Source organism: Falco peregrinus, chromosome 6 (genome assembly GCF_023634155.1).
Source record: "Falco peregrinus isolate bFalPer1 chromosome 6, bFalPer1.pri, whole genome shotgun sequence".
NCBI classification, from domain to species: Eukaryota; Metazoa; Chordata; class Aves; order Falconiformes; family Falconidae; genus Falco; species Falco peregrinus.
The window spans coordinates 51,176,490-51,202,517 of NC_073726.1; the positions used below are offsets into that span (position 1 = coordinate 51,176,490).

At 35.2% G+C, this 26,028-nt stretch overlaps 1 protein-coding gene across 4 annotated transcripts in view; it reads right to left on the bottom strand.

Annotated features, from left to right (window-relative positions):
• Nucleotides 1–496: 496 nt before the first annotated feature.
• TMTC3 (transmembrane O-mannosyltransferase targeting cadherins 3) overlaps nucleotides 497–26,028 on the bottom strand; it is a 35,094-nt gene continuing 9,562 nt past the window's right edge. For 2 of the 4 annotated variants that reach the window (XM_005242645.4, XM_055808301.1), the window contains 12 exons: nucleotides 24,372–24,590; nucleotides 19,536–19,635; nucleotides 18,746–18,861; nucleotides 16,883–17,055; nucleotides 15,764–16,016; nucleotides 10,230–10,378; nucleotides 8,005–8,125; nucleotides 7,307–7,418; nucleotides 6,462–6,565; nucleotides 5,207–5,376; nucleotides 4,217–4,443; nucleotides 497–2,697 (listed from right to left, as the gene is read on the bottom strand). In XM_005242645.4, the coding sequence (XP_005242702.1) occupies nucleotides 1,877–2,697; nucleotides 4,217–4,443; nucleotides 5,207–5,376; nucleotides 6,462–6,565; nucleotides 7,307–7,418; nucleotides 8,005–8,125; nucleotides 10,230–10,378; nucleotides 15,764–16,016; nucleotides 16,883–17,055; nucleotides 18,746–18,861; nucleotides 19,536–19,635; nucleotides 24,372–24,590 (2,565 nt within the window). In that variant the 3' untranslated portion in view covers nucleotides 497–1,876. Of the gene's footprint in view, nucleotides 2,698–4,216; nucleotides 4,444–5,206; nucleotides 5,377–6,461; nucleotides 6,566–7,306; nucleotides 7,419–8,004; nucleotides 8,126–10,229; nucleotides 10,379–15,763; nucleotides 16,017–16,882; nucleotides 17,056–18,745; nucleotides 18,862–19,535; nucleotides 19,636–24,371; nucleotides 24,591–26,028 lie in introns of those variants that run through there. The other 2 variants (XM_055808302.1, XM_027794173.2) reach the window with 2 other exon arrangements.

Below are 26,028 nucleotides of genomic sequence, written 5' to 3' on the forward strand. Positions count from 1 at the left end.
ACTCTTTCACAAAACAAAGGTTTGGAGGGAAGATTTAACATGCAAGTTAAAGCTTCTACAACATACCAGCTATTTTAGCTACAAGTATCCCAGTTATTCACAGACAAGATAAAACAGTGTTTTTCAAGGTGTGGTCAACAGATTCCCGGGAGCACTTTCATTACAAGCAGCACTTAAAACTTTTGCCCAAAGAGCAGCTGCACACCACGTACCTGTTCCTGTCTGCAGCTTTAAATCATGTTTCTAAAAACCCACTTCCCTTTCCCCTCCCCAGTTACTACCATGCAAGCAAATGTGGTAACATTACAACTGATAGATAACAAAGAAAAGGTCCGTGCAAGGCCTTCAGCCCTGTAAAATCCCTCCCACAGGGATAAATTACATCTTGCAGCTGGATTACTGCCTGAGGCAGAAAGTTGGGCAGTTATGGAAAGGATTAAGTTTAAACAGTAGAGTTGCTAAGGAATACTTCTACATCACAAAATAAGACAAAACATGAAGACTAAGAGTTAGATTTAATGATTAATTAATTAATGACTGAACCCAGCTCTTACACTTCTTTTCTTTCTCACAATTAAGGAAAACACTGGGTTTAGGTAATCCATAGTGTATTTAAACAAAAATATATGCATTGCACAAGGACAAAAGCAACACGGAAATTGCAAGGATTTTTCATTTAATATAAGAAATTAAAACAACAATGCATTAGCGGAAAAGTGTAAATGGAAATATTTTAGTTGTTAAAATAAATATTTAATAAAAACCACACACCCATGACAAAGGATCAAAACAATAGAACTTAGTATTTGGAAGGATACTATCTACACTTCCTTGTGTTAAACACTGCTGATTTCAGTGGTTTACTTATTATCACACTGCCTTCAGCAATCATTACTTATATTAGTGTTGTAAGAAGTCATGAGAATAGAAATACTGTTCCAAAGACAGAAACAGTAAAGCCAGTTTGCTATAAACAAATAAGAATTTACTACACCAAGGAGTCAATCCACAGCCATTGATACAAAGTCAACAAGGACTACTGCATAGCATACTGGTTACTGTACCAAAAGTGCATTTATCAGCATCCAATGAACTGGGGAAAAAGTCAGAAAACCACCCTTTTTTATATAATTTTTAAAAACAACCAGATGATCGACAGTTGAATTAAAAACACACATTTCCTTCAAAAGTAAAAGCATAGTCTAAAGATCTTAAGAGCACCATGAAATTTCTATCAGGTAAAACAGTACAAACCATTAGTATTGTAAGTAAAGAACAGCTAAAAAGTAGTTGTATCATTCCATATTGAGAATGCAACTGAAAATTTTAGTGTGTTGTTGCATCCTGCTATACTACAACCAGTGGCATTTTGATGACTTTCTGCTACGTTCCAGAAACAAATAATGGAAAGAAATATTCTTTTTCATATTATGAGCTCTATAAAGATTTAAACCGACAATGTGTCAACTGAAATGTAGAGTATGTTATTACAAACAGATTTATACGGGTGAAAGCAGTAGTGTCTGGCTTATTCCATTAATTCTCCATTCAGTTCTTACACTGATTCTTCGCAAGTAGCATTACTGAATATCCCTGACTATCAATGATTTTTATGAGTGCTGCTTTCTAACAATCGGGATTCTGCATTTAAGATTATTCTCAACCCTTTACCCTTTGATTCCCATCCATCCCCCACATTTCAAAATTGCAGTTTTCTCACATAAAGCATTGTAATGCCTTTTGCTGCTTGCTAAGTGATATGCAGTCAACATTATTTCTGTTTTCAAAGTACTGAGAACAGCTTCCAATTGGATCACATATTAAACAATAATTAAAAATAGTATTCTCCCCTTTTTCTATTGTGACATGATAAAGACTATTCACCATTTAATATACGTTCAATCTCTTCTAGTCTCTTCAAGGCAGCAACTCTCTTTTTCTCAATGTCTTTGATTTCTTTTGTAGATTTTTTGGGAGTTTCTTTGTCCATATTGGTTTTCTCTGTTCGTTTCTTATTTTTTGAGTGCCCTTTATTGTTATCTACTGTTGTTTGGGTGGTTTTCTGCCCATTTTTTCCTTCTTTCAAATTCTGAAATGATTTTTGTTTTTCTTCTGCACCTGCTGTTGCAGTCACATCTGGTGGAAGTGATGACTGTTCCGTAGCACTGAGTGATGCAATTTTACTTCTAACTATGTTTAGATGACGCTGAATATACTCTTCATGAGGTGCCAGTGCTAGAGTTTCAACCAAACATTTTTCTGCTTTTATTAAGTCTCGTTCTTCAAAGTAAACAACACAAAGATTATGTTTTCCTTGTACATTGTTGGGATCCAGTTCCAAAATTTTTTCAAAACATGTTTTTGCTCCAGTGATATCCTTCTTTTGGTTCATAAGGATATCTCCTTTCAAAATCAGACCTTTGGTATGATCAGGGTAGTATCTCAGTAGCTCTTCCAGGACAGGCAAAGCCATTAATTCTTTTGCTGTCTGAGAATAAAGCAGCGCCAAATTGAACAAAGCACTTCGGAAGTTTGGCTGCAACCTTATGGCTTTCTTCATCCATGCCTCTGCTTCCATATCTTTTTTGTCATCCATTGCCAGCATACCCAAGTTGAAGTAGCCATTTGCATCCTGTGGTTCTTCTTTCACATAATGTAACAGTCGTTGCTTAGCTTCAGGTCTAAGCCGAGCATCACCTAAATGACAGAAAACACATTTGATTCTAGATTTACTCTGAATAATTTTTAGACCAGGCCTGTAAAAGGCTAATTTTTATACAAATTGAAATGTAACATCTTTTACGCAACTGTAAAAGTGAAGAGTTTAAAATGCTACATTTTTTCATTGCTGTGTAACAGGAAAAGTAAATGACATTACCTTCTTTACAGAATGAAACCACTTACAGTTGACTTGTAGCCAAAGTCAGCATCATTATTCTATTAATCTGTTGAATTATATTTAGCTTTAGAATAACAGATGCAAAAGGTGTCTCTACAAGTTTAAGAGAAATTATTTTCATGCATGGTTGAGCAAATGGAATGCAGAAAAAGATGTCAGTTCTGACAAACCAGCTCTCACAGAGGCAAACTTAGGAGTGGAAAATCTCATTCTGTTAGACAGTTTAAAAGACAGATCACATAGGGTAACTTCAGATGTAGCCAGACTAAAATACCTTTTAACACCAAAACAATAAAATATGTAACTCCCACATTTAATTTGCATCAAAGTTTGAAAAAGATGTAGTAAAATCTTATCTGATAATACCAGGATTAGCTAGACTAGCTGGTAGTCTGTGTTATTTTTCTGAATACTCCAGCAAACATATTTTAGTAAGGAATTCCAAGCACAGACTTACTAAGGGATAGGGAAGCAGGGAGCTAATTTTAGCATCTGCTTTCACCTCCTGAAACAGTGCTGCACCTTCCAGTATGATTAACTGAATACTAGATAGCTAATGCTTCTGCTTGTTTGAAGCCCTTTGCGCTTCTACAGACAAGAAACAAGGCATTTCTTGTACTACCTAACTTATAATGTGAGAAGAGATGGAGAACAATCCATTTGCATAAGCTCAAATCACACTTCATACTATCACTTTCTTAAGGGCAGTTTACTATCCCAACAAAAAGGAAACAAACCTTCCTTAGTCACTTGCCAAATTCTCTGCAACAGCCTGAATTCAAACAAGGCTCACACTTACCCATACAGCTAGAAGCTACACACAGGAAAAAATAAACTCATGACGAAAATCCAACTTCATTCACCCTAATTAGCAGTATTACAGAAGAACCTATGAAAACAATAGCATTTCCTCGGACTGCATTTAAGGCCCACAGAAGTCAGCTATATTTTTTTAGACAAGAATGAAATGTATCAATATAAAAGCAAAACATAGATACTACACACATTTTACTAAATACGAAACATTTTTAAATTATATAGGCACAAGTTTGAAGATGTTTGTGTAACATTATCCTTTATATGTCTAAGATGTTATATTGTAAAATAGCACTTGTATTAAAGATGCTGATCAGCTAAGGTATATGTATGCTTTACACAAATTCCATACACCACTAATAAATTACAATAAATAGTTTTTTCTTTGATGATGCTACGAACTTCTGCTTTCCAAAACTAGAACAGTTCATTAAAAAAATGTAAATAGTATGCATCCTATAAATACGAATACTCAACATTTTTAAGGGATGACTAACATACCAGATTCCTGCATTAGCAACGCTGAGTTGAATAATGCCAGTTTATGCATTGGGTTGAGTTCTAGTGCTCGGTTGAAATTCTTCAGGGCTTCTGTTGGATCTTTCAGTTCAATGTAAACAATCGCCAAGTTGTACCACAGGTCTGCATTGGTTCTATCTAGTTCTAGAGCTCTAAGATAAGCTTCCTTAGCTTTCAGAGGTTTGTTCATTTTTAAAAGTAATTCTCCCCTGTTGAAGAATCAGATTTAACATTCAACTTTTATTCATACTAATATGAAAGTAATTGACTGCTTTTTTAGAAGTTTGCCTTCTTGTAGTAGTAGATGTAAAATAACAGCATTTTTTCTTGTTTATTTTAAACACAAAACAATATAGGACCTTCTTTACATACCACTCCCAAAGCTTTCTGCTCTCAAAACGTCTGTATACAAATGCATATGCAGGACAAAAGATAAAACAGAAGTGATACAGGGTTCCTGATACTGTCTCAGTTTAGGCATCTTTGCACCTCCCTGGAATCACAACTAACAAAATACTGAATAGAAGCCTCAGTGCCCACAGCCACATTACTCTCAATCTATTTAGCTTTATTATGTGCTTTTTAGTTAAGTCCTACATTTTCTGGACCACCTTTTAACAAAGAAGGATAAAGACAGTGCCATGATTCAGACTAACCAAAAGCTTTTTAGTTCAGAATTGAAGTAGGAGCTTAGAAATTTGAGTTTGAGATTCATAGAGAAACCTAATGAAAGTGTTTTGATATACCGTGTTTGAATAGACAGGCTATGTGGAAACATCATTTGAAGTAGGAATTTAAAACAACAGTGCATGTAATGAATAAGTGATTATTGCCCCAAATCTTCATGTTCTCATTTGGAAATGAATCAATTCCAGCAGCTAATTCAACTGTATGAACTAAATACTGTTCATAGCGCTGCAAACACATGAATGTTTATTCAAAATTATGTATCTCTAAAATTAGAAAAGATACCTGCTGATGTAAGCCTGCTTGAAATCCGGCCTCATACTAATTGCTTGTCGATATAATTGATCTGCTTCTTCAAGGCGAGATTCATTTGCTCGAATTAAATTTGCAAGATTGATATAAACATTCAGATGGTTAGGAGCAACTCTTGCTGCATACTTTTTACCTGGAATAATCTGTCAAAATGAATATATGTACCAAACAGATGAATGAAAATATGAAAAACAGCATAGATCTCCTCTTCACTCTGCCACATTTGTTCTAGGGTATCATTTGACATTAGTGTGCAGGCTCTTAATGGTTACAAATAGCAATTCTTCTTTCACAGAAAATCATACCAAAATATACACAGAATGTTTTTAATTCTATGACCGCATAGATGACTTTGATACCACCTTTAAGATATCAGTTAATTAAGCTCTGCTACTATGTTACAGGGCTCATGCTGATAGCCATTAGAAACCAAAACAGACCTTGCAAAACTTTCCCCATTCAGACTAAGAGTACTTCCTAAAGCCTAACTGACATTCTGACATTTTCATTCCTGCTTTTAACCCTCCAGCCTAAAAAAAGACTTTACCAGCCACTGATACAGCAGATGAAAAGTAGTCATGAATGACAAAAATACTATGACATTGCAACCACCGTACTGTTTGTACTTTATCCAACTAGAATCTTCAAACTGTTTCACAACACAAACTTTTTAATATGGTATTCCTGCTCACAGGGGTGCTGATTTTTGTTGTCAGTCTCATTTTACCCATGGCTTTTGTTACCTTCATATGTTCTTCATAATATCTCTAATATTTCACTCTTTTTCTCCTAAAGAGCTAGAATAAGTAGTATTTGTTAGGTACAAATGTAACTTAACAAATGGTGAAGGTAACAAGGCAAATGTTTCTACAAGTATGTTCAGGCAAAGACATTTTTGTTGCTGCTGCAGCTACCTTATCCCACCTCCAATGCTGTATTTAATCTTTCTCTTGAGGGATCAGAAACTCAGTCATCTTTCTTTTATATCCTCAATTTCAGAAAAAAACTCAATGTAAACAGGCAAAAAAATTAATAATAATTGCACAGCAGGATAAGAAGTAATTTAAATCGAAGAACTTCCCAGTTAGCATATTTTCAACAGCCACGACTGTATACGACCTACTCTTCTAATAGGTATGTTTTAAAATAACTCTAAAATCTTTAAAGTATACAGCAACAGGAAAGAGTTCCCTCCTGTGGTGGTAGATAAAATAAAGTTACTAATTACCTGTGGCATCAATGATTTAGCAATCATATATGATTCTTCGGCTTCTTTAGTTTTGTTTAAGTTTTTGTAAGTTCTTCCTACATTCATGTGGGCACCAATGTCATCTTAATAAAGAAAACAATGAAATTTCAAGTACTTCAATGCACTGAGTATCATGAAGATAAATACCTATGCCTTCAGATTAGCCTGAAGTACAGGTACTGCATAAAGACCAACAACAACAAAACCCAATTCTATATTAATTTTCATCTTAATTATGAAGCTAATAATTTAACCACGAATCAAAGACGGATTATAAAGTTACTTGGGAAATGGTAAAAAACTGGAGGTCATTTCTGTGTATCTATCTTTAACCTCTTACTATAGTAGAGGCACATAAATTGAAGATTATTTATTAGGCTTCTAAAAGGAAAAAGGAAGGATTGTCCAGCACAATGTAGAACTTATTTTGCCACATAATGTACAACAGGAGTAAATGTGCACTTTGATACTATCTAGATTCTTTTATTTTTTAAAATCACCTCCTTAGTTTTTAAATAAGAAAACTAAGTAATAATTATGTTTCATAAAAAATTACAGTTCAAGTTAGTTCAGAAAGAATGTGTTCCAAACAATAGTTTTAAATTGAAAGCCTTTGCATCTTTTAATAGACAGAAACTTTTCTGGAGGACTTTTTTTGAGTTTATTTCCAAAAACTATGGATCAATTAATTTAGTGTACGACACTGTTTGATGTTCAGTTGCAGAAAAACAGGTCATTGATAAAATTTTTTTAAGTAAGCTAAGCGTACTGCAATACCAGGAGTGCAGTGACACCACTTAATGGCAGCTAGTCAAAGCTTTTACCTGGTTGCACTTGTGTGGCTTGTATGAAGAACTGCAGAGCTCTTTCAAAATTCTTTTCATTTTCTAACGCATGTCCCACATTGTTCCATAGTTTTGCATTATTCTTATTTACCTAAAACCGGAAAGATACCAATGCATAAGGTATTAAGTTGAAATTACCTAACAACTGATTTCCTTTTAACTGTCTTAAAGATGTAAAAATGCACAGCAAGTGTCAGATTTCATCAAGCTGCTATATGTATACAGAATCAGTACACTGAACTTGTTGCTCAACATGCATTTATTTCGGTTATTTGCTCCTAGAAATACCAAATATTTTAAAATTCATTATAATTGTTATGGGATGTTGTACAAACTATTCTATCATGTCATATGCACATTGAAGAAATTATTCTATGCATCAAACTTTTTGTAGATTTTTGTACTGAAGCACATCATGCTTTCATCCATATAAGACAATACATTCAAAAGCTTTAATGCAATAAAAAATTACTATTCCTTGCAGATGAATTCCCATGCATGCATCACATTGCTTTTAAAGCATTCCCAAAAGCAACTAATTAGATGTTAAAACTGTCAATGTAGAAATAAGTGGCAAAAAAGCATTGTTTCTCTCCATTTTTATCATGCTCTACTGCAGCTTTTTGAGAACATCAGCACAAATTTTTCATTATTCTTTTTAAATAGAATACAGTTACCTTTAAAGCTGACATAAACAATGTGTACTCTGACTCCCAATCCCAGTTTCTGTGCAGTGTTTTTAAGGCATGAGTGAATAGTACCACAGCCAAACAAACCCAAGAAATTTTCCTTAGCACGCTACAAAATAAAACAAACAAAGATTTACTAGAAGCATACAAACAATTTCAATTTATACTAGAATATCTTATATGCTAGGAGGAAAATAAACTGAGGACCGTATTTGTGAATGGTGCACTCCTACATCTGGAAGGAAATAATGTTCAATTTCAAGTTAATTTTGTTACTTACCTGTTTTTCTATTATCATTATATAATTCACTTAAAAACAAATGCAATCCACATAATATAAACAAAAAACGTACAAAAATTATACTTCTGTTACAGCTTATCTGTAATTTAAGGCAATGAACATGATTATGAACCTCACAAACAGTGAGGTTCTTCAAAACACTGTACAGAATGTTAGAAAAATGGAAAAGGTAACTAAAGTATCATCCCGTTCTTTCATCTCATATCAGACAATTCCACATAAATTCTTTACTGCACAGGCCACAAATCTTTCCCACACTGCAGAACACATCTTAACACAAGTCTGCTGTGGAGACTACCCAATCTTCCATAAGCAAATAAAATCTTAGTGCTACTGTAATATCTACATAGGAGAAGTGTTTACTGTCTTTGTAGCCATTTTATTTTTAAAGCTGCTAGTTGGGGCAGAAGTCGCTCTCTGCAATATTGTCAGGAACAATCTTCTAGATTTTGTGCAGTTTATTTTTCTCAAGTTTAAACATGACTGACTTTAACCACCACAGATACAAAAAAAATCCCATACTCTCTAACACGCTGGTCATTTGGTCTCTGAAATCTAATTATGAAAAAACATGTTAAACAACCAGTAGCCTTCCTACAAGACTGAATATATATTTTTTTTAAATCTTGTCCTTGAGCATACAGCTGTTCACCATTGCCAGCTATTTCTTATACCTGACTTATGCAACAGCTGTTCACACCACTATGTACTTCACAGGGGTTTGATAAAACCTGAAATTCCTGTTCCCCCCGCCTCCATTTTTAAGATATACAAAATGCTGCACAGACTTAAGACTACCATGTTTAGTTTAAAAAAAAATATTAAAAAATAAAAAGTAGAACAGCAGAATAAGACAGAAATTCTAAAATATTAGCAAAGCAGTCAGAAAGAACTGGCATATACAGTAATTACATTCCCTCCAGCCCTATGAGAATTTTTTCTTTCCACATACTTCTAAAGCAAGAAGCCCTCTCTCTCTCATAAGACTTTTTAGAGTATGGATTCCCAATATTTTTGTAGTAAATGATTCTGCTGCCTGATTTTTCTCCCCAGCCATCCTCTCCTGGTTCCTAGCTTTCTTTCACATCACTTCTGGATGAAGTTGCAGACCAAATGCATCCAGGTCAGAGGGACGTATGTGCAGATCAATGTAGAAAATAACAGAAAAAACAAAGGTGGGTGCAAAACATGCTTTTAGAGCAGAATTTCCTATGGAGAAACTATTAACCAAAAAATTATTTAGTTTAACAAATACTGAATGGCTCTGACGTCCACTCCTAGCGTGGCACCTAAAAATGTAATTAGTAAGAGATTTTAATATGCTGCAGACTGATATACACACATTATGTAAATTTCAGTCAGTAATCACCTTTGAATAAATTACAAATCAAATCTGGCCAAGAAATTTTTTTGCCTAATCCTTGAAAATGTCTAAAATTAATACAGAAAATATTTGTGTTTCTTTACAGAAAAAAGATGGGTTATACTACTAGGCGCACAGGTAAAGTCTATTTTGTAGCTACGTATAATGTAAATTATACCACATTCTAAAAAGGTTTGGTGCAGTCTGACTTTATATATATATGCTTATATACATATGTCTAAAATAAAATATACCTAAAATATATCTGTATACGTGTATGTATATATATATATAAAATAAATGTTATAAAACTCTCAGAATAATCCACTGGTATCCTAAGAACCTCCTTCTTGTCATTTGTTCACATGACTACCAAATGGTTTCTTGGTCATTACTCTGTGCTCATTAAGAACTTGAAACAGATCAAGGGCTATTAAGCAATAAATTCATACTAGTAAAAGCTCTACTGGAAAAGCTTGCAGTTATATAGTTATCTTTTATGAAATCATGAGATATGAGTTAAACCAGTTGTAGGTAACACCACCTTACCTTTTATTCGATAATTTCTTCCATCCGTGTGCTACTAAAATGCAGAATCCCATGCTAGGAACGTACAACACTCGTTCTGCTACTACGAATCCAACAGGAAAAAAGAGGTTTGATGCAGGAATGAATGGTAGCACTATTAAGCAGAGTGCCTAGAAAAGAAACGCAAATGATTCAGTAATCAAGATTAGGCAGTGACAAACCATACCCAAGAAATACATTATGAAGCAATTACAAAATATCGAAGAGAGACATACATAGTAGATCTTTGGGGTTTTGGTTTTTTTCTTTTAAAAATTAAGTTGTTTTACATTGAGACCACTCCAAACACGACAAGTTTTAACCTGCAAATGACACTGTTCCATAAGAGCCTACAAATGTATTTGCTTTTCTATACTACAGAAAAGAGCAGCTGTATGACGAAACACTAGGATTGAAGAATCAAATTCAAAACAATATTTTAATAAAGTTCCACATACAAAACTATGACAGTCTAAGAACCTTGGGTATTATCTTTTGTAACAATTAAAAAATTATACCAGCTTATATGATGTATAAAAGTTATTTTTACAATACAATAAAGTCCATTTTTAGTTTCTGTAGAAAACGCGAACAACAAACATAAAAAACAGAATCAGCCACCGAATAAACATCAGTCTTTTAGACAGTGCACTAAGGGTACCCTGAAATATTTTAAATGACAAAGAACTTAAGAACTGCATAATTGCAGCTCGTAGGTTGGTGACAAGACACCTTAAACAAATGTGTGTTTTTATTAAGACAGAAATCTATCCGCTGCAAAGGAAGCGGACATAACCATTTCCTTTAACTCCTGGGTGAATGTTAAATAGCAGCTTTACAATCTCTAGTACCAGAAAAGACTTAAATGACTTCAAGATATCTGGCCTCCAACTTACATAAAACAAAACCCCTACAGAAATGGATTGTTTCTTTTGAATAAAAAAAGAGGAATTTTCTAGAAATTGTCAATATAACTGGCTTTCACATTCTGTCTAGATTTAAGCATAACTTTAACTGCCTTTCCCAAGCTAAAATAGTTAATTAGCCAGTTTGAAAGTCAATCTAGGATTTCATATATATATGTAAATATAACAATGATTTAAAAATTCAAGTAAGGAGTTGGCTCATATTTCAAGGGGCCAAGAATATTAACACGGCTCAGCTGACTCACGACAATTCATTAAGCTATACAAAAACAAATACATAATTGAGCCTTGAAGAAAGCACAAGCACTTCCTCCTTCACATTTTTATAGTATATGCTCCTTCTAGAGCACCTATCAATCTGCAAAAGTCTCAACATAGATCTCTCAATAAATTTCTGGAATCTACTTTGAAGTGCAGGATTCCTCATGCTATCCCCAAGCCAGTTTTTAATTTAGTTATAGCAAATGTCTTCCCTTTCCTTCCACTTTCAGGGGTGGATTATCAGAAGTGAGGGTATCATTCTGTATTTCATTCTGGTTCGAGTAGCCAAATGCATTTGAGAGTACAAAAGCAAATGTACATAAGCACATTCAAAGTGTGCTTTAGCAAACAAGGTGCTATTTTGCAAATGGTTTTATTGCAATGTGAATAAAGTGTATTTAGCTTTATAATGTATATAAGGCTTGGACATAGGCTTAAATGAATTAACTTATGAAATCTTTTAATAAACTGATTTGAAGAAGTTATCTCTTAAGATTTTAAAAAAATCTGGGTTATATTATTGTTAAAAAAATTCAGGGTTTTTCTGGTTTAGTTTTGTTTGGGTTTTTTTAATACAGTAAGGACATCGGTCCCACAGCCCCATGTGGTAAACGTATGTATAGCGAAAGCCAATTCCTTCCAGTAGGTTTGAGTGGAAAGGATTTGCAGCTGATACAGCACGTGTTTGGTCTCCATTAAGTGCTTATGATCTAGACATTTAATAAAAATGTTTTTGCACATTCTGGTCTGTGCAACTCCTCATGACAAATGTTACACAACGTTTTGCAGAACTTCTCTTTAGATCCTTTTGTCTCCCCTTAGTACTGTCCTTCAGATACCATTTCTTGGGCAATAAAGTTGAAGTCCTAGTACAGATAAAAAAGAATTTTCTTCTGTTTGTTTATTTTTTCTTTTATCATAGTCTTTCAGAAGATGCAGAGGCTGCATTCAAAAAACAAGGCTGTATTCAAAAAACATCCTGGTCATGGCAACTGAAAAAGAACAAAAGACAAAAATCATTAAAGTGCACACGAAGAAAAAAGCATACAATAAAACTAAATACAACTATAAACTATGAAGAGTACGTGAACTGCTAAGTTAGCAGTCAAAAGTTCACAAGGAAACACTTCTAAGCCTGAGTGAGGTGTAAGCATAGAGAGTAGAGAAATGTTAAATTTAGAAGTATTGATGTCTTGGCACAACACTTAAGAGTTAAAAACTTGTCAGAGAAGCCTAAGAACACCTGTCTGTTCCTGACATTTGCACAGTAACAAGCCAGCAAAGTTTGCAGCTGAGCAGCACCAAGTGCTGTCTTATCAAAAGGGGCGTAAAGCACCCTTGTTTGGGACACTTTAGCAAATACCAAGATACTAAGAAGCTTTTGCTAAATTTTACCAACCAACAAAGGAATGTCTATACCCAAGGAATTCCGTGAGCAAACAAAGGCCATGACCACAGCTTGATTCTGAAACCTACTGAAAACCCACCAAAGTAATTCCAGATCAGTACTATTCTTAGTACTCAACGTTTTTAATATGAATAGTGTAACCTATTTATAAAGGTCACTTACTTTGACAGTCAAGTTATCTGACCGTTCACAGGGATAAAGTAAATTTAACTGCTCATACGTTATTTCCAGGGCATGTCCTTTACTAATCTAAGAATAATTGAATTACTTCAAGCAGCAACACGACATCAACTTGCCAAAGCATGATTCACAATATACAATCCCGTTTTTTGTTATTTAATATTGTCAGTTGATAAAAAAGAACAATTATCTCTTTTGTCCTTTCCTAGTTCTGTTATTTTGAAAAGACAATTTTAGAACCTATGGCAAAAATTAAATAAGACAAAATGAAACACAATGTACCCACTTACCGAGCTATTTTTCCTGGAGATGACTGGCATCAAACAGATGAAAACTGACAGAAAATGAGTCCTTCAACTCTTGCATCCCCAGTAATGAGTTAATCCTGCGAGACTGTACTTGGGGAGAACTGTGGAATGTTCAATGGCCCTTGAAGAAGTGAGAGAAGGAATCCCCTCCCCTCTGTCTTGTCCCTCAAGCAGACAGCACCAAATTGATATCCACATCAGCAAATACAGATAGACATATTCAGACATACTTGCAACCTCCCTTCCCTTTTGCATTTTGGAAACCCCTCTTCTGCATTTTTTTTGCAAAGTCCAAATAAACATCTTTAATTCTGCAGCAGGTCTAAAGTTGTACCTTTTCTGATCTCATAACTTGAGACTTTGCCCCTAGATCAGGCTTCAGCATGACATCTCAGGATCTCCTTGAGCTAGAGGAAAAGCCAAAACATGCTAGAGATTTCTAATGGCAGAAGCTCCTTCCAAAGCCTTTTTTGACATCTTTAGAGTGACATTCATTAGAGTGTGAAACATCAAACAGTGCAGAAAATCATGGTAACACCTGTGATGCAGCCACCATTGTACTAACACCATGTACCAGCAATATGGATAGGACACAGAATTCATACCAGCCAGGGTAGTAGTTTATTTTGACTAGCATAAATTTAGGCTTTTATTGGCAGAACTAGAACCAAGTGTGGAAAAAAGTTTTTTCACTTTAAAGACCGTGCTGTGATTTCTCTAGTAAGTCAGACTGAGAAACTGTAAGAAAGAAATTATTCTCACCCCCTCAGCAGACTATCCAGTCTACACAGGACATTAATGGCTTACTGGAAGGCAGAAATAGGCTTTGGCCTACAGTATTATTGCATGTTATAGTACTTCACAATTTTTAATATAAAATATTGCATTCTCATTTCCTAAGAAATTAGCTTCCAGGCACTTAAGATACTATGCCTATAAAAAAAATCAGCATCGTACTGAAGGTTATACACACAACATGGGTATATATTAAAGGAAACAACTTTCATTGAACAAGGATTATACTGTGTTAAGTGACACTGAGGCTCACACACTTGAGTAAACTATCTCAGAAGACCCTTTCTACAAAAAACCACTTGCAATAATAAAAACAAACATAAAAATACCACCCTCAAACACTGACTTATAACAATGTATGTTGACAATCCCATTAATTCTCTCCTCTTCTGAGCTTTACTGGGTAAGGAGTAAACAGAAATGTAGGGAAATAAAGAGCCTTAAAGTTCAAGAGCTGTCCTATGGAAAAAAGTGAACCACTCCCCACACACACCTCTACTGCTATCAGTACATTGGAGAAAAATTGTTTCAGCTTATGTAAGAAGGAAAATTAAACTACTCCTTCACATTTTTAAAGTGCTGTAAAAATATAACATTTTTTTCTAGGTATGTCACCTTGCACATTTATTACACCAATAAGCTACCTGAATTTCTTCATACACAATTTCCAAATTCAGGACAAGAGGCTTTGTCAGCAATACTAAAGATAATTTTCACAGATTTTCTAGTGAAACAAATTGCCTCGCTCCAGTGACACATCAAGAAAAAACATGTCAGAACTATGATGTTTGGTCTCTTTGAAGTGAATCGAAGTTTGTCAGCTGATTAGCAAAGAAGTCCTTAATATTAAGTTGTGTGTAAGTATTCCCACCCATCTGAAACTTTTGTTGGCTGAGTTACATATTAAAAAAGTACATTATTTCTGAAGCAGACGAAGATCTATGCATGCAGGTTTGTTGTACACATAATTGCACCACTGACTTAACAAAAATCATGGTCTCAGCTAATGATTCATCTTGTGAAAATTGGCAATGGAAGCAATCAAAAATATGACTGGGTTTGGATGAAAAATACTAGCTCATTTGCTCCTTTTCATTTCCTCCAAAATATTCTTTACAGATAGACCTTAGAGAAAAGCGCCTTTACTAGAACAACAGAGGAAAACTTACACTCCTTAATGCCAAAATGTGGCCTTTTCTTTTATACCTATGAGAAAGAAAATCTAGTCACTTGCTAAATACGCAGCATGACTACTGACATTTAATAAAGGCAGAGAGTTTGCAGGACAGAAATGCATTCTGATCCTTAAAATACATTTAAGTTGTACTGAAAAATCCCTATTGCTAGTTCAGTTCTGAATACCCGAGAAAGGCTGCAATACAGTTTGCAAATACGAACAAGGGGCATATTTATTCTCATCTCTTGTCTATTCTTCTCCATCTCAACCTTGACAGAATCATATGCTTAATTGCAATTTCACCGTTTTGTTGCTACAACTTTCCTCTTTCTTATGTGCTCATTCTAGCCCAAAAGGAGATGCATGTAGTATCTCCAGGTCACAGCAGATTGGACATGTGACCAACCTGAGCCACACACACTCTTAAAAAAACAAGGCCAAAAACAATGCATCATTCATACCATCAATACAGTCTTGGAGGAATCCCCAGGATATCTGAGACTGAAGACAATCAAAGATCCCAGAAAGCAGAAGAATGTAAGGGTGGCAACATTTCTAACATCTAACAAAGACTCCACAAGAGGAATAGTTCCCATTGTCCAGTCACAGCATAATTCTGAGGGGTTGAGAAGAAGCCAAGCATTTACAGGAAGGAGATAGTTGAAAGTCAGCTGTCTTGCTGGAGATGGACTAACAGCAGCTGGGTTATCAAACCTAAAGCAAAAGAAAGGAGAAAAAAGAGCTTTTAATGGAAAAAGATATGGTCTTGATCCACTTTGTGCTCAGCAACCAGACAACTTGGATTCATAGCTAGACCTAGCTGTTACAGACATGTTCAATATCCTAATCCCCCTGCATTTGTCAGGCATCTAACTTGGGAACCACGTATGATGCTTCATCTCAGCGCAGGATGGAGCCTCCTCCAAGTTTAAGAAACTGGTTTGGGATATAATCAACAGAAGTTTGAAGAAACAGAACGATTTACACTTAAAAGTTGGGTTCAGTGGTCCTTGGTCATGTTTTTAATAGTTTGACTCATTTTTCAGGGAAAATATTAGATTCTTGTATTTCTATATTGCTCACACATTTTTATGATAATTTGTAATTTTTGAGGTGTAATATTAATCATATACACTTATCTTCAACTGCTGTATCTGAAGACAACCATGCTTTCTGCATGGTACATACATAAAACCAAAAAAATATTTTGTATGTAAAAGAGGAAGAATTTACTAAGAGGTTTGGAGTATTCAGGCAAGGTTCAAACACACAGCAAATAAAAAATATTTTGGTAATAAGACATTCAATTTCTGAACTAGTAAGATGAACTAACAACTGTAAGTTTGTAAAGCTGAGTACCTGCCCAGATGCTTCAATATTTAGGACATTCTTGTCAATGGGTACCGAAACACACCATTTATCAATTTCACAAAAAATGCAATATTGTACAGTCTTTGCTTACCAATATGAAAATAAGGTCATAAACATAGTATGTATTTTTGGCCATTTCATTCAGACCTCAGATATTAAGTCACATCTTATTTATCAGTGTCTGTTAATAAAAGACACTTTATTATTACCTTGTAAACACTGGAAGTTGAGACTGGATAACCTGGACTCTAACAACTACAAGCAGCAGTGTACTGAACATTAGGACTATGAGCTTCAACAGTGTTTGCAGCATAGAGAAAGGAATACTGCCCTTCCCTTGAAGAATCTGTACAGCTGTGTCCAACAACACTGGCAAGGTGTACTGCAAAGGAAAGAAGTGTTTATAATCAGACAGTGTACTTATTAATCCCTTAGATAAATATTAGTTACCCTTTCTTATTTTTTCCCTTGGTTTACTCTAAATGCCTGCTCCCAATAGCTACTTAACTCAGCTTCTCAGGGCTTTCATGACAATCCCCCCCAAAAAAACCCATAATTCTAACAAAAATAACTCTATTCAAGTATTCTTGCTAACACTATCATAGCTGAACTTGTATGCCTGTAATTCTGTATTTTGCACTGACAGATTAAAAAAATCTGTATCATCTTCAGAGACTTCCACAAATCAAGTATGCCACAAAATACAATTTGAAGATGGGAAATCACTACTTTTAGAATTATCAGCGCCTCTGAAAACCTGTTCAATAAACAAAATTCCTTACAAACAGCAGAAATACTGTTCACTTTCTGATTAACACTGGTTTTCTATTTTATGCCTCTACTGCAGTAATCCATCTCTCCCTGCCTCACAAACACGACGATCTTGCACAAGTCCCCATTACAAACCCTGATTTCTTCCCCATGTACCTCTTTGCCTGTATCTTGTGCTGGAGATTATTTATTGCTTCACATATATGGTTGGCTAAACTACAGATACCGATTGGCTTTTGAGAACTGGTCACACTCCTAACTCATGCTACACTTGTGCCCTCAGAAGAAGTCTAAGTTTGGATTTTATGTTTTCTACTCAGTTGACTAACACAAACGTATTAAAGTTTCATGAAATTGAGGATAAGATCAAGAGTTACTAAAAAAAAAGGAAGAGTGGACTGAAAAGCACAGTCACATGCTGGTGATTTCCTTAGAAATCCAGTTTGAAAATTATATGTTTATTCACTACACTTGCAAAGGAAATTATTACAAACACATATTTCTATAAGCAAAAGAAAAATGTGATTTTGGTATTTTGGCCTTGAATATGTATCCCCCAGACAGACAGCCCTTTGGCTTTTACTGGTACAGTTTTTGCAAAACATTCATTCAAGTAATTAAGGAATAGTGAACTAGAAAATTTGCTTAGGCATAAATTTTTAAATGGCATATAGTTTGACTGCTTAAAAGCCAAAAATTATTTCATTGCAGGAACATCTTGTTTCTCTGAACAAAAGTTACTATTAACTTAAAGAATAATCAATGCTTAAGGCAAAATCTATCAGATCTGAAATTAAATTTAAAGGTATTCTTAGTACAAAAAAAGTCATAAGGCTATTACTGATTCAAATAAGACTACTCCAAAATTATTCAGTTATTCAGTAGAATGTAATGAAATGCATTTGTATACAACGTTCTCTATTTTTACTACACGAATTCAAAAACACATAATCCCCCATGTTTATGCACTTCTGACTTTAATCAAGGCTGTTACATGCCAGTCTTCAGAAATCAGTCAACTAAAACCTTAGGTTTGCATTAAGACATGTCAATTCTTTATCGAGTATATTTGGTAGTATCTCTGCATGGCATGTAAAGGACATTGGAATCCCTCACCATGAACCACATACGTTAAGCGTTAGTTGAATCAGAAAAAAAAAGAAAAAAATCCAAAAAAATCTAACAGAACTACATTAACTTGAACTGACAAAAAGCAGTACTGAAATATGATGCTTCAAAGTAGTTAATGTCTCATTACAGAATTCCTGAGAAGAAATCCAATTTATTTTTCAACAGCTTACCCCTTGAGCAATAAATACTTCATACACACAGCATATCCCCACCACTGTTATTCCTTGTTCTTTACACAGTGTTGCAACAGCTACTAGAAACACAGTCACTGCAATTGGAGTCCACACTGCAAATAAAGAAGACATTATTGAAATGTTCTATCTCACAAAAAACCCAAGCATTTAATAAAATAAATTAGCCTACAAAGTGAATACTTTGGCTCTTCACATTTGAGCATGCTATCTTTTATAAACTTAGTCAGTATGCCACTCATTATTAAAGGCAAGACTACCAGTTTTACTCCACAGAAAATAATTACATGTATCAGTTCTAAAATTGCCTCCCTTAAATTGGAAGAACTAAATGAAAGGCAAAAACCTAATCTATGATAGGGAAACAAAAACCCCAATCTTTCCTAATTCACCAGAACACTTCTTCAAATGGAATATTTTATGGGGAGCCATGAATTTTCACAAAGTCAATTTGACTTTGGAAAAGAGGCAAGCCTCTGCTGAAACATTAAAGCTTACTTGTAACCATCTGAGGCATCTCAGCATACTTCCATATACATGCATTAATATAAGTCAGTGCAAGAGTACCATGCTCTAGGTGTTTCAAAACAACTGAAAGTCCTTATGTCTTAAAGAAGGAAAAATAAAAAAAACTATTTACAATGGAAAGTACTATTACATGGGTATCTTGCAGCTGAAGGGTTTTTTTGTACACATCCATATTACCATTTTAAGAGCTCTTTTATCAGCAATACAGAAATTATTATGTATATATTTGTCAAATATTTACCTATGGTATTATCTGGCCCTTTAGATTTTGTATATGACAAAAAAGCAGCTAGGAAAAAGATAGATGATAAAAGCTCTGCTCTGCCCACAACTCCAGTTACCTGAAAAAGAAGGGAAATCTAGATTATTCTTCTAGTGACTATTCCAGTACTAGAATAGCTTGACTGATATACTGTCAGGATATGCATAAACAAGACCTGTAAACTGAGCAAAAAAGGCTAAGAATAAGGCTGCTTTCAGTTCAATCAGTACTGAATTCAAGAATGGAATAATACAGGTGGCTGGTGGCCAGCTGTGGCTGATGTGCCCCTAAGTATCACCATTAATGAGACAACTGAGAAATGCAGTACGTTCTTTTATCTTTAGTAACAATAGGCACAAACAGCATTTGAGGCAGAATTTGGGCACGATAGCTGCTTTCTTCATCATACTTGGAAGAAAACAGCTTTCATCAATAGGGGCTCTAAGTGAAGCCTGACAAGGACTTTTGTACATATACATCCTGCACACAGTGGCATACAAAAACTGTGATTGTTATTTTTGTTCGTAAGTTTTCTGACGGACTGAACAGATCTGAATCTGAAAGAAGCATTCCCTTGACTGGTGCTGTGGCAGCTCTTAGGTGAACAGTCAACAGTTACAAATAAATTGAATGGCAGACTCTGTGTAGTGGAGTTAAAGAATGACTCTGGCTTTACTATAGGACTACCAATTTTCTGAATGACAATTTGGCTGGCAATAGTAAAATCGCAGGTAGCACCCTCTCTGGTAACAAGACAGAGAGGAATGGATTTTATGAAAATTTGGAGAAGTGCTAAAATCCACAGGGTAGAAGGCCGTTTTGGAATCCCCAATGACATACAGATTAATTTCCACTTCAGGAGCTGTTTTCAAAAAACACTGAATTACAACAAATAACCAGAAATGGAAGACATATCACTAGGTTTTTTGTAAGACACTGACCACTACCAGAAACACCTGTGTAAACCAGTTGCAGAATAAGTCATTATATTTACTGTGCTACAGAAGTTACAGAGCCTATGGCAAAGAGAATTATATGTGTGTATATATATATATATATATATTAAGAGAATAAATCCTCACCCTGGTATAATTCACAGGAAAATGCACCCCCAAAAAAATTAACTCTGTATATGCCACTGGTTAATATGCTGATGTAAATAGGTATTTCCTGAAAGAAGCTTGCAGCCAGGTGGGCATTGGTGGCATTGGTCTCTTCTTCTAAGTAACAAGCGAAAGAACAAGAGAAAATGTCCTCAAGTTGCACCAGGGGAGGTTTAGATTGGATATTAGGAAAAAAATCTTCATTGAAAGTGTTCTCAAGCATTGGCACAGGCTGCCCAGGGAAGTGGTTGAGTCACTGTCTCTGGAGGTATTTAAAAGATGTATAGACGTGGCACTTAGGGACATGGTTTAGTGGTGGACTTGGCAGTGCTAGGTTAACGGTTGGACTACATGATTTTGAAAGTCTTTTCCAACCTAAATAATTGTTACTATGTAACAAACGTAACAAAAGTTAACGGTTACTATAGTAGCCACTGTGCTGACCACAGTACCATTTAGGACTGCCTTTCTTCCTCATTTGTCCTCCTCTGTAACACCTGATTGTATCCAAATTTTTGCAAGTAAGCTGGCTGAAAAATGGCATGCTATACCAAGGCAGACAGTCATATTTAGCTAAGGAAACCTCATAGCTCACCATTTGATTATGAAGATGCTGAAAACTGTCTTTTCAGTCATCTGGAGCCAGCAAGAAGTTTTTATTGCTAGGTACATTCCTGGTCAAGCATAATTGATCCAGCACAGCACAAAAAGAGAAAGTAACTCAATATCCAAGGTCACAGTGTAAAGGAAAGGAAAGTATTCAAATCTGAATTTGATTTCGTGCTCTGGTGCTTCCGTTGGGAGTAGCATACCTGTACTGAAGCACTCCCTGAAGAATGCGCAGACAAAGCATGTTTCACAACTGATAGGACATCAGAGTTTGTGTTAACATTTTGGACAGTATACAGATGTTTGTTTCAAAAATGTCTTAAGATGTTTCAAGGATTCCTGGTGTGGATCTCAAAATTGTCCAGCATTAAGGCAGAAATTAAAGATAACTTTGTAGATCAACTGAAAGAGATCATTAGCAAAGCAAGTGTGCTGATACGCCTCCACAGTCCCCTGCCACCAAAATAAAGATACTATTTCTGGATACAAAGGTGACTTATGAGAGAAAATCCCAGCATTCACCAGGTTAGGTGATATCCTGTAACTGTAAAGATGGTCAGCACGCCTCTGGCCAGAACAGTAGCAAAGTAGGTACAAAGACTGAACTGTAATTCTAAAGACAAGGACAAATGAAACTATGATGACATTATTCAACCCATTTCCTCCAAAATTCTTCCTCGGAAAATGATGTATTACCACTGCAAGAGCCCAGCTTCTCTCTGAAGTCAGGCAGAAAATTATTTTCTATTTATCCTGCTCTGCTTCGTTTTCTAGGAAAAACCCATTTCTCAGAAAAAGACAGGTACGGTTTGAAATGTTTATGTATTGCATCTGCTCTTCCAAACTCTTGTGTAGTGGAGTAATAAGTAGGAGACTATTTAGGAGGAATGCATATTAGATAAACTTCATTAAAGACACAAAAGATACCATCAAATCATATAAAAGCTGGGAATGAGATCTGTTTTGGAGTTTTAGCCGGCACCCAAGTACCCAGGTCTAAAATATAGCTCATTCTTACCTCCTCTTTTCCATGTACAGAAACTTTCAGTTATTTTGCCTTTTATACATGTGCATAAGTGTCAACTGCCAACTCATAACAATTCTTTCTTGGTTGCATGTTAGGCAGAATTCTCAATGCAAACTTGCAAGGATAAAATGCACTATTTCTCAAAAGCAGAAAGATTAAATTGAAAAGGTGGGGCAATGAGGAAGAAAACCCCTTAACCGATTCTTCACTGAGCACCTAAGTACAACAGCAGGGGTATTCAATTACAATTGCATTTAAATCTCAGAGTCTCCAAGTGTTTTAAATACAGCACCGAGTTCCACCACTGGAGTAGTCTTAAAGTGCCCTCATGTGGCTAATATCAAGAATTACGCACTTACTACCAAATTGCTTCATAACTGTACTTGGTAAATTTGTAATACAATGCCTTACACAATATGCTTTTGTTTTGTAGAATTTGTGTGATAATTTTTGCTAACTGTGTTGCATAGTACTAAAGAAACTGTGTTACTGTTATCTGATATGGAATCTAACAGTTCAAGCATGATAAAGAATCATCATATTTGGAATGAAAGTGATAAAATTACAAAGTGTGATCTAAGCCACGAACCACTAATAAGTCACGAGCAACTTGCTAATGCTCCTGTAAAGATACTACCACGTTTACTACAAGAGGAAAAAGCCAGACTTTGAAATTTAAAACATGTGTTTTTCAAAGAAACTGAAAACCAGGTTAAATTAAGACATTATATTTTTTAACCCATATTTTACCCAAGATCCTATGGAGGTTTGTGCTTTCAAGCAGAACAGCAAGCAAACATTCTTAGGGGTTTAGCTTCTGTATTTTTAAAAGTGCCACTAACTTCTTCTAGCAAGGACTTATTAGTAGCTCAAATAGCAGCCAATTATAAACCCCATGAACTTAATTCCTACAAAGATTTGCTCGAAGTACACAGATGCAGGCGAGTGGATTGCTACTGACAGGGATTTGTGTCTTTAGAGGAGAGAGAGATGTGAACTCTCTACACAAACAAATCAGCCCCCCGCAAAAGTATGGCAAAAAATAAGAGCAAATCCGTCTCATTTTCTTAGAATCAGAAGACATCCCCGCCTCCCTCCCCCCAAAAACATATTGTTTTAAAAAAATAATAAAATGGGATATTCCCTCCCCAAAAAACACATTTAAAAATAAAAAAAAGAAATGGGACACCTCCAAAGCAGCAGAATGTTTAAATATTTTCAGTTTTCTGAAAATCAGCTAACACTAAGAAAAAAAACAAAAGAGAGACTGAAAATGGGCTTTTTAACACCTGTGAACTACAATCTACAAAAGCCAATCTAAGTGGCATAGAAGTAACAGCAGAGAATTCCACAGATCTGCTTTATCAGTGTTTCTGACGGAAACAAATTTAATTAATAGCGATCACAAGACTCCATTTACTCCACAACACTGCAAGCCTGGTTGACCATTAAAAGTATATAATCAGACAGGCAGCTTGCAGAAAGAATGCTTTTCATAGAAGCGAAAAACTTCAGAATCAAAGGGAAGGTGAATATGAGAGGGGAGAAATGTACTTCCTTTTTCTGACATTGGATATGTTCAAAAAGGGAAGGATGAAACAGAACGGCCCTAAGCTGGATGTAGCATAGCAACAATCCTAGAAGAAGTCCTGCTGAGGTAGCTATGTTGACATAGTGGACAGAACAGACCTGGTGATTAGCTAAAGGGCTGTGCTTAGCGATTCTGAAAATGAATTTTAAGAGGCATTTATAGTATTTGCAAAATATGATCATCACAGAACACAAGTATCTATATAAGCTAACGTAGCTACCACCATAAAAGCCCATGTTCATAGCAGAGACCTAAGTTACTAAATAACTAAATTAATGTTTCTTTGATTATTTTTCAATAGCTGCATGGAATACCAAACCTCCCAAGCACTAAAATTTGCCATCTCCACCTATCATTGCAAAGGGCAGAGTAAGTACAAGTAAAATCACACACTTTTTGGAGTTACGATATATCAACATGTACAAAACCCACGAAACAAGGTTAATACAGCTTGATCAAATTAAGCACATCACAACTATACCTACCGCTTCAGTATGTATAGGGTGCACTGCAAAGAGCAAGGATGCAACTACGCTGCTCCTGTTGTCCAGAAAAAGCTTACAGACCTTGAGGAAGACTACACAAACCACCACATGAAAGACCAGATTTAGGAAATGGTAAGAAACAGCATTTAACTCGCTGAACAAGTAGTTTAAGCGAAACGTAAGAACTGTAAGGGGACGATAAGATTTATGACTCCTCTCCTAAAAGAAAATAAATAAATCAATCAGTCATTACCAACTTACAAAGGGACTTTTACTTCAAAATATCTTTCTAAAAATCTATGTACACAAGATTCCCCACTCTACTTTGAGGCATCTACCTTTCAAATAAACTGAAAATCACTACTAAAAAAACCTAATCTAGCAAATTAAAAGAAAACTTGACTTAAAAATAAAATATTAAACAGAGAAGTTAATTATGACTACTTTTCCTACTTCCACATTGTTTTAATGTATTGTTCAAGTATTTTGATTACTCTGCCATTTCATGTTTTAGCTCAGTATTTTATAAAATAAAAATCCAGTGCACTCAGCGAAATGTATTATCTACATATTTTCAGTATGTCTACCAGTCAATATATCTATGTTGCCAGTTACTCCATCCACAAACCCTTTTAAAAAATACACTTAAACCCATCTTCCTGTTCCAAAATGCATTTGGCAACCCACAGTCTGTTGATATTTTGCTGAATACATCCATAAAACAGAGGAAGAAAATTAAGAGAAAAAAATGGGAGGCAGGAGAGGGGGACGACGACACAGGGAACCAAACTGCACATACAGACAAACAACAGCACAATATAGGAAAAAAAATATTTTAAAAGGCATGAACAATCAAATTAATCCGACTTAATTTAGTTAAAATTAACCTGACATTCAGCTGGTTTTAAATGCAAAATCCACACTGAATGAGATTGCCTTCTCCCACTCCAAATGGTTAGAGCATTTCTGTTGAAATTTTACTGGGAGGAATTTAGGAACCCACTTACTCTCAGTAACTACAGGACTCTATGACATCTGAAAAAAACTTCTGGAAGCTTTCATTACAGGGTTATACAAAAAATTATGTATCGAAGTCTATTTGTAGAGCTAGCAATTAGTATCTCACAAGGAATTAACTCTGTATATTACAGACAGAAGACGAGTGCAAGGTCGAATGCCTTGATAGGCAAAAACCCTGTGACTGTTAGAGAATTTTTATTTATTTGTTCAGCAATGGCACCACGTGTAACTTTCTGAACTATATGTAAATCCTTAAGCCGTTGCCATTTAATGATGTTTATCAATGTCTTTAATGCCAATAGAGCTTTCCAGATAAAAACAATCACCCTACACGGGCTACAAACCAAAAACTCTGAATTCACAGAAGCCAACCTACTCAAATTTATTGGGCTCAATACTGATTCTTTAGCTCCTACCTTAGCTGTCTAAGACTGTTATCCTTCCTTCCAGAATGCAATTAGAAATAAATACCCTTGTATGTCATTGTCTAGCTTTTACAGGAGAAGGGAAAATGGACAGAGTTGTACAATTTCAATCTTGGAATTAGTTAACACATCTTGCAGCGTGATAGATGACTTCATTTTCTTACAAGTTTTTCTATTGAACAAAGGGAAAGAATATAAATGACATCTGTTCC